The sequence below is a fragment of the Pelophylax lessonae genome (assembly GCF_965119305.1).
Source record: "Pelophylax lessonae genome assembly, chromosome: 4".
Classification (NCBI taxonomy): Eukaryota; Metazoa; Chordata; class Amphibia; order Anura; family Ranidae; genus Pelophylax; species Pelophylax lessonae.
Window position 1 is genome coordinate 388,620,230 of NC_138771.1, and position 9,282 is coordinate 388,629,511.

The 9,282-nt window shown below is 42.3% G+C and overlaps 1 protein-coding gene across 3 annotated transcripts in view; it reads right to left on the reverse strand.

Moving 5' to 3' along the window:
* Positions 1 to 9,066, reverse strand: part of HNRNPAB (heterogeneous nuclear ribonucleoprotein A/B) — a 115,592-nt gene extending 106,526 nt beyond the window's left edge. For 2 of the 3 annotated variants that reach the window (XM_082256860.1, XM_082256859.1), the window contains exon 1: positions 8,854 to 9,066. In XM_082256860.1, coding sequence (XP_082112986.1) covers positions 8,854 to 9,044 — 191 coding nt within the window. In that variant the 5' untranslated portion in view covers positions 9,045 to 9,066. The remainder of the gene's footprint in view (positions 1 to 8,853) is intronic. The other variant, XM_082256861.1, reaches the window with a different exon arrangement.
* Positions 9,067 to 9,282: the final 216 nt, after the last annotated feature.

Genomic DNA, 9,282 nt, shown 5'->3' on the forward strand with positions numbered 1-9,282 from the left:
GTACAGCGTGGCACGACCGCGCAATTGTCCATTAAAAGTCACGCAGTGCCCCGAATCGCAAAATAGGCTCTGGTCTGAGCAGCCAAATCCTCCGGGGCTTAAGTGGTAAAGAGGTCCTGTTATCCTTATTTCTATTACAAGGGATGTTTACATTCCTTGTAATAGGAATAAAAGTTATTTTTTTTTTAAAAAATTAGTGTATAATTAAAAATAAAATAAATCTGAAAAAAAAAAAAAATAAATAAGTGCCCGTTAGCTCGCGCGCAGAAGTGAACGCATAGGCAAGTCACGCCCTCATATATAAACGGTGTTCAAACCACACATGTAAAGGTATCGCCACGATCGTTCAAGCGAGAACAATAATTTGAGCCCTAGACCTCCTCCAACTCTAAACTGATAACCTGTAGAAATTTTTATATTTAAGTGTCGCCTATGGAGATTTTAAGTACCAATGTTTGTCGCCATTCCACGAGCATGCGCAATTTTAAAGCATGACATGTTGTGTATCTATTTACTTGGCGTAACATTATCTTTCACATTATAGAAAAAAAAAAAAAAAAATTGGGCTAACTTTACTGTTTTCTTATTTCTAAATTCAAAAAAGTGACTTTACAAAGAAGAAAAAAAATTGCATTTGTAAGACCACTGCACAAATTTGGGGTGATAAAATATTGCAACAATCAGCATTTTATTCTCTAGGGTATATACAGATTTATATTTATTATGTTTGGGAGTTCTAAGGTAATTTTCTAGCAAAAAAAAAAAAAAATGATTTTAACTTGTAAACCAGTGTCAAGTAGCAGAGGGGGTTGTTAATCAGTTTCAGCTGCTGTGGTGTTAAATGAAATTAACAGGTACACAAGATGGGCAACAATGAAAACCAACAAAACAGGAATGGTTTTACAGGTGGAGGCCAATGACATTTTCCCCCCTACTTTTAGCTGACTTGTTTTGCATTTGGCTAGGGTCAGTGTCCCTACTGGTAGCACAAGGTGATACCTGGACCCAATAAAGGTTGCACAGGCAGTCCAACTCCTCCAGGGTGGCACATCAATACGTGCCATTACCAAGTGGTTTGCCGTGTAATGAGCATGGAGGAGATTCCAGGAGACGGGAAGTTGCTTTAGGAGAGAGCTAGACAGGGCTGTAGGCCCTTCATTCTTCAGCAGGACTGGTATCTGCCAATTTGTGCAAGGAGGAAAAGGATGAGCACTGCAAAATGACTTCCAGCAGGCTACTGGTGTGAAGGTCTCTGACCAATCAGAAAGACGTAATGAGGGTGGCTTGAGAGCCCAACGTCCTCTAGTCCTCCAGCAAGGTGGAGCATGATTGGCATTTGCCAACACCAGAATTACTTGGTCAGCCACTGGCACCCTGTGCTTTTCCCAGACAAGAGCAGGTTCACTCTGAGCACGCGACAGATGTGAAAGGGTCTGGAGAGAGAACATTATGCTGCCTAAAACATTCAGCAAGAATGGTGGTGGGTCAATGATTGGGGAAGCATATCCATGGAGGGACGCACACACCACTACGGGCTAGACCCTGGCACCCTGACTGCCATTAGTCATTGGGATGAAATCCTGGGTCCCATTGTCAAACCTTACACTGGTATAGTGGGTCCTGGGTTCCTCCTGGCGCACGACAATGCCTGGCCTGATGTGGCAAGAGTGTGCAGCCAGCTCATGAGGGATGAAGGAACCGATACCACCGAATGGCCCCCCACGCTCACCTGACCTGAATCAAAGAGCACTTCTGGGACTTTAGTGGGAGTCATGCCACTGTCAATCACAGCTAGTGAGCCAATGAGGACAGAGATGACCCCATGTGTAAATTCACATAAAAGAGGAAAAGACTGCACTCCGACATGAAAGAATTAGTAGATTTATTCACAACTTCATGAGTCAGACAGACATGGACAGAATCCAAATAGTTGACGCGTTTCACGAAATCACATTGCTTACTCATAACAGTTATGAGTAAGCGAACGCGATTTCCTGAAACGTGTCAAATATTTGCATCCTGTCCATGTTTGTCTCATGAAGTTGTGAATAAATCTAATAATTCTTTCATGTCGGAGTACAGTCTTTCGTCTTATGTGAATTTGCTGCTGGGATTGCGGATGTGACGTGCACCAGACCTCTGCTGGATTCTTTACACCCGAGTGGCTGTGTACTTGAGCCCCATGTGTGAATGGACACAAAGTAGCAGCTTAAGAGCCCCCATAGCAAGCTGCTTGCTATGGGGGGGGCGTAAGGATTGGGGCTGCTCTGTGCAAAGCCATGCAAGAGAAAAAAAAAAAAAAAAAAAAAACACAAACATGCTTAATATCACTTTTAAAGGCTAAAAGCCAGAGGCACACATATTTAGGTGTATAGGTTCACATTAGGATGCAATAAAGGTCTTATGTGCAAAGGAAGTTACTAAATACATTTTAGACAATGGATCTCTATTAATAACCAAAGCACTAGATTGTGCCACCATCACAAAAAAAAAAAAAAAAAAAAAAATCTTTATAATTTGCCTGTACAGGGGCTAGACAAAGAAAATGCAAACTTAAATGATTTGCAGGTGTGAAAGTGATGACATTTTTCCCCATCAAAAAGCAGAAAAATGTAACATTGTTACGTTGTCACATTGAGTGATAAAACCCCTGTTACCAGGTGGGAAGCCTCACCTTTCGTCATTCACTGCTAGTAATACGGAGTCATGTCACAGCTTACCGAGTTTCAAAGAGGGCAAATTATTGATGCTTAGCTGGTGCCTCTGACTCAAGTTGCCAATTAGCCGTGTCATAAGGTACCATCAAGTCACAAAGGCATCAGCCAAGCGGGCACCAACAATTTACCTATTGAAACACCGTAAGCGTTACCACTACTCCGTATTAGCTGGAGCTGCTGATGTTTGAGGAGGACTTTGTAAGATTTTGTGGGGATAACAGAGACTTGGTTTGACAGCTCTCATGACTGGATGGCGACCATTCAGGGGTACTTCCTTTATCGCAGAGATGGAGAAGGTAAAAAAGGGGGAGGGGTATGTCTATATTAAGAACAGTGTACAGGTAAATATGAGGGATGATAATGGAGCTATGGATGAGGTAGAATCCCTATGGGTAGAACTTCAAAGGGAAGGCACTGTGGGGAAGGTAATATTGGGCGTATGCTATAGGCCCCCCAACCAGAGGGAGGAGGGGGAGGCAGACCTCCTTTTACAGATAGGATTGTCAGCAAGGATGGGAAATGTCATAATGGGGGGGGGGGGGGGGGATTTAATTATCCAGATATAGACTAGGCAGAAGGAACTGCGCATTAAGCCAAGGCTCGGCAGTTCCTAAATGTTTTGCAGGACAATTTCATGGGTCAGATGGTGAATGCACCGACAAGAAACAATGCGGTACTTGACCTACTGATTACCAACAATACAGACCTGCTCACGGATATAGAAATACAGAGCAACTTCGGAAACAGTGACCATAGGTCAATTAATTTCAGTATCATAGTAATAGGAAACACAAGGGGAAACACAAGGGTAATATAAGAACACTGAATTTCAAAAGAGCCAATTTCCCAAAACTGTGCTCGCTGCTAGAAAATATCAAATGGGATAGAACCCTGGGAACAAAGAACATGGAGGAAAAATGGGAGTGCTTCCAAGAGCATACTAAAGGGATTGGCCAGTGCATTCCAAAGGGAAATACATTTAAAAGAGCAAAAGTAAACACTGGGTGGCTAAACTCCAACATAAAAATGCATATTAATACTTAAGAAAAGGCCTTCAAAAAATACAAGGCTGAGGGGTCATTGGCAGCACTCAAGCATTACAAAGAGTGTAATAAGAAATGTAAAGACGAAATCAAGGTGGCTAAAATAGAACACGAGAGACATAGCAGAAAAGAGTAAAAAGAACCCCAAAAAATTCTTGAAGTATAAACAGTAAGAAAGCGAGGCCAGAACACATTGGCCCCATAAAAGATGACAAACGAAATATGGCCACAGAGGACAAAGAAAAGGCGGAAGGGTTAATTTCTTCTCTTCAGTCTTCACAAAAGAATCGGGGGGCTACACTAACCCAGCTTATAAGGCCAAACTAAATAACACCTCAGGAAGTACCGCCATGGCTAACAGAAGATAGACTTAGAACTAAACTAGAGAAACTTAACATAAATAAATCACCGGGACCGGATGGCTTGCACCCGAGGGTTCTTAAAGAGCTCACCCAGGTGATTGCTAGACCATTATTCTTGATCTTTAAGGATAGTTTACGGACTGGTATGGTGCCAGCTGATTGGAAAAAAAGCCAACGTGATACCAATATTTAAAAAAGGGCCGAGATATATCCCGGGTAACTATAGGCCGGTCAGCCTAACAACAGTAGTCTGCAAGATTTTGGAGGGGATGTTAAGGGACCACATACAAGACTTTAGTAATGAAAATGGTATTAGTAGTAATCAGCATGGATTCATGAAAAATCGTTCTTGCCAAACCAATCTATTAACCTTCTATGATGAAGTGAGCTGCCACCTAGATAAAGGTAAGCCTGTGGATGTGGTGTATCTGGACTTTGCAAAGGCCTTTGACACCGTTCCCCACAAACGCTTACTGTACAAACTAAGGAAGGTAGGTATGAACCATAAGGTGAGTACCTGGATAGAGAACTGGCTGCAGGGGAGAGTGCAAAGGGTGGTGATTAATGGGGAGTACTCAGATTGGGCGGGTGCGGAAAGCGGGGTCCCCCAGGGTTCTGTACTGGGACCAATCCTGTTTAATTTATTCATAAATAATCTAGAGGGGATATCTAGTACAATCTCAGTAATTGCGGATGATACTAAACTAAGCATGCAAATATCTTCTATGCAGGATGTGGAAACCTTACAAGCGGACCTGAACAAAATAACGGGGTGGGCAACTACATGGCAGATGAGGTTTAATGTTGAAAAACGTAAAAAAATGCACTTGGGTGCCAGAAACCAAGCTACTTACTAGGGGGGGGGGGAACCTCTGGGTGAGTCTAGTATGGAAAAGGACCTGGGGGTACTGGTAGACAACAGGCTTGGCAGTGGCATGCAATGCCAAGCTGCTGCAAGCAAAGCCAACAGAATACTGGGATGCATAAAAAAGGGGATTCACTCCAGAAATAAAGAGATTATTCTCCCTCTTTACAAGACTCTGGTCCAGCCACATCTGGAGTATGCTGTCCAGTTCTGGGCACCGGTCCTGAGGAAGGATGTGCTGGAACTGGAGAGAGTCCAGAGAAGGGCAACAAAAATATAGCATCGGCTATGAGGAAAGACTACAATCACTGGACTTGTTCTCTCTCTCTCTCGAGAAGAGACGATTGAGGGGGGGGGATATGATATCAATGTACAAATACTGTACTGGCGACCCTAGCATAAGAACAAACTATTCAGAGAAACGGAATACAATAAGACACGTGGCCACTAGAGGAAAGGCGGTTTAACCTTAATATGTAGGGGGTTCTTCACTGTAAGAGCAGTAAGGATGTGGAATTCTATTTCACAAGCAGTCATATCAGCAGGGAGCATCGATAGTTTCAAAAAAACTGTTACGCATCCTTAAAGACCACAACATAGAGGGGTATACAATGTACGGTTAACAGCAAACACACACATCATAGGTGGAACTGGATGGACTGATGTCTTTTTTCAACCTCACTATGTAACTATGTATTCCAACGCAAAACAGGTCATCACTGTCACACCTGCAAATCATGTAATGTTTCCATTCTTTGTCTAAGGGATCATGCACACTGCATTTCAAAGAAGCTGCTCCTACAGGCTTTTGAACTCATTTTTGCCTGTAAACTCCCCTCCATTTTAGCCAGTGTGTCCATGCACACCATGGCTTTTTTCTGGAGTTAACAGGCATTTGGTCTTACAGGCAGAAAAAAAAAAAAAAAAAAAACACACCACAAAAAACAGCAGCATTTTTGGTGTGCATAAGCCTTAACCCCAGTAGTTTCCTTAGCATTAAACACAAAAGCCATTAATTGGGAAAGAACACTTCAGGGTTTGAATTTAACTACTTCCCGCAGAGCGAAGTACCTGTAAGTTAGCTTGAAGTAGTTGTACAAGACATCAACCTGCTTTTTTTTTTCTAGACTCATTGATCGGATTTCTAACAACTGATGCGCTCAGCAGCCGCTCGGCCATGATCACAGGTAGCTTAAGGGGGCAGGTCCACTGGCTGGTTAGAGTCCCCAATAAAAAGTAACCCAGAGGCAACATCACTTCCAGTTTACTTGGCTGCCAAAAAAAAAATAAAAGAAAAAAAGACAGTATTCAAAAAAGCTGATTTCAGCGTTCTGAATACTTTGAAAGGCAGTGGTGGGGTCGGGGGTCTTTTAGACCCCCAGATTCCTCCATAAAGGGTTCCTGTCGCTGCCTATTACGGTTGCAAGGGATGTATAAATTCCTTTGACAGCAATAAAAGTGATCAGATTTTTTTTTTCTTCTTTAAAAAGGAAAAGTGATAAATATATAAAAAATTAAGCGCCCCCATCTCAGTGAGCTTGTGCACCAAAGAAAAAACGCATACACAAATCGCACCAGCAAATGTACACTGCTCTCAAATCACACATGAGGTATCGCCGCGATCGATAGAGCGAGAGCAATAATTCTAGCAAAAGACCTACTCTATCTCTAAACTGGTAACCGTTTACATTTTTTAAAGAGATTTTTAACCACTTCTGGAGCGGAAGATTTTTCCCCCCTTAATTAACAGGCCACATTTTGCGATTTGGCACTGCTTTATTTTTACGGACAATTGCGCGATCGTGCAATGCTGTACCCAAATAAAATTCATGTCCTTTTTTTCCCCACAAATGGAGCTTTTTTTTGTGGTATTTTATCACCTCTGCGATTTTTATCTATTTTTTTTTTGGAGCAAAAATGCGACCACTCTGAAAAATTAATTATATTTTTCACTTTCTGCTATAGAAAACATTCCCAAAAAAAAAAAAAAAAAAGTAAAAATCAAACATTTTAGGCCAATTTGTTTTCTGCTACATTTTTTAAAAAATATTGCAATAAGCATATTTTGATTGGTTTGCGCACAACTTAAGGCGTCTACTAACTACGGGAAAGATTTGTGTAAATTTTACTGTTTTTTTTTTTTACCAGTAATAGCAGCAATCTGATTTTTTGCGGGACTGCAACATTGTGGCGGACAGATTGGACCCCTGACATTTTTGAGGGGGGGGGGGGAGAGAACCAGTGACATTACTACAGTAATCAGTGCTAAAAATATGCACTTTTACTGTAATAACACTGGCAGGGAAGGGGTTAACACTGGGTGATCAATGGGTTGAATGCGAGTCTAGGGGAGCGAGGTTTATAGAATGACCATAGAGACCTTTGAGCCTATATAGAAGGATCACAGAAGCTCTGTGATCATTCCAAAGAATAACAGTCAACTGTGTTTTCAATAGCCGACCACTCTCTTTCAGCAGGGGAGCGATCTGAGCCACCTGCCTCATGCATCGGGGTCCCTGCTGCCAAATTGAGGCGGGAGCGCTCCGCCGCGCGACCAATGTAGCCCTATGTCGGTTCGCGCAGAAGGCCCAGCCTGCCGCAGTACATATGCAGTGGGCAGTCTGGAAGCGGTTAAGTACCCTAGTTTGTCACCATTCCACGAGTGTGTGCAATTTTAAACTGTAAAATGTTTGGTATTTACTCACGTGACAATCTTTCATAACATACAAATAAATGGGGCCAAATTTACCCTTTTTTTTTGTAAAATTCAGTAAAGTGTATTTCCTTTCCAAATAAAATTGCGTTTGAAAGCCCGCTGCTCAAAAATACAGTGTGACAAAATATTGCAACGACTGCCATTTTATACTCCACAGTCTATGCGAGATTTTATATCCAAATAATTTAGTATAAAATACTGATTTTAACTTGTAAACATGTGTCAGAAATAGGCTTGGTCCTTAAGTGGTTAAGGACAGCAATTTTTACACTCAAAACGTACAGCAAAGTACAGAATCCCCACCCCCCAATTAAAAACATTTTACTTGCTCGCTCTGTAATGGTTTTGCACAGAGAAGCCCCAAGCCTCTTCTGGGGTACCCCACCAGCGCCTCCTCCCGTGAGCCCCCATAGTAAGCTGCTTCCAATTGGGGTACACCTGTGGACTTGCTCTCGAGCTGCACTGCCTGTGTCCATAGACGTAACATGGCTCACCCCCACTTCATAGCATTAGACAGTAGCAGGAGCCAATGACCAGTGCCTAGATGCAATACAGCCCAGCAACTCTGCACAGCCAGGTGTCTTATTAAACAGGGTTTCAATTTGTAAACATTCATGTGAATGTTTTACTAATTTGCAGGTCAATTTTAGGCTTTCAAACAATAAGCTAAAAAATGTTTCCAAATGAAAAGATACTGTTATAGGGTCAGGTTTACTATCGAAATGGACTGCATCCATGTTTGTTTTTGTGACAGAGAAATAAACCCCACAAACTCCCCTCCCCCACAAAGCATTAATTCCATTCAACATTCAGTTACCTTGCTGAGTAGAAGGAACATAGCCCAAAAGAAAAAAAAAATCCTAATAACTACAACCTGCATTTAGGTAGAAGATATTTAAAACTAGATAAAAGCATTAAACACTACATGACTTTAAAGTGTGTGAATTACAATTTAGGAAACATAAGTGCCTTACCCCAATAAACCTACCAGATCTGCGGCAAACACTGAAGAGGCCTAGACCCTCCCTGCACCAGATGGCGCCAACAAAGACCGGCAGAACAAAGAGGACTCTCAAAACACACAAAGCGCATTCTATTGCTTCGATTAAGACATAAAAACGAAAAAGTTGAAAAATGGTAAATCACTTACACTCCTTCAGTTAAAGGGGAAGAAATTTCAGCTACGCACCCTGCGTCCTCCTCCGCTTTACTCGCATTGATCTGATCGCCCTCGGCTCCGTTCTGGCCTTCCTGAGCCGAAGAGCTTTCAGCCACCTCGGCGTCTGCGGCTTCATGGCCATTCTCGGAGGTCTCCATATACTGCTGCTCAGCATCAGACATGTTTCTAAGAGTCGAGTATATGCAAGCCTGCAAAGCACAAAACATCAAAATTCAGCATTGAATACGATAGGAGCAAATACTACCCACGGGCCTGCAAAGAGACCGAAACCTACGCTACAACAGTTCCCCGTATCCCTGCGATTAGAAAACAATACACATCCCTGCTCAATCCGAGTGCCGCTTGTCAAACTACTGTAGTGCGTAATCGCATTCAACCAATGTAATGCAAGAATCATCT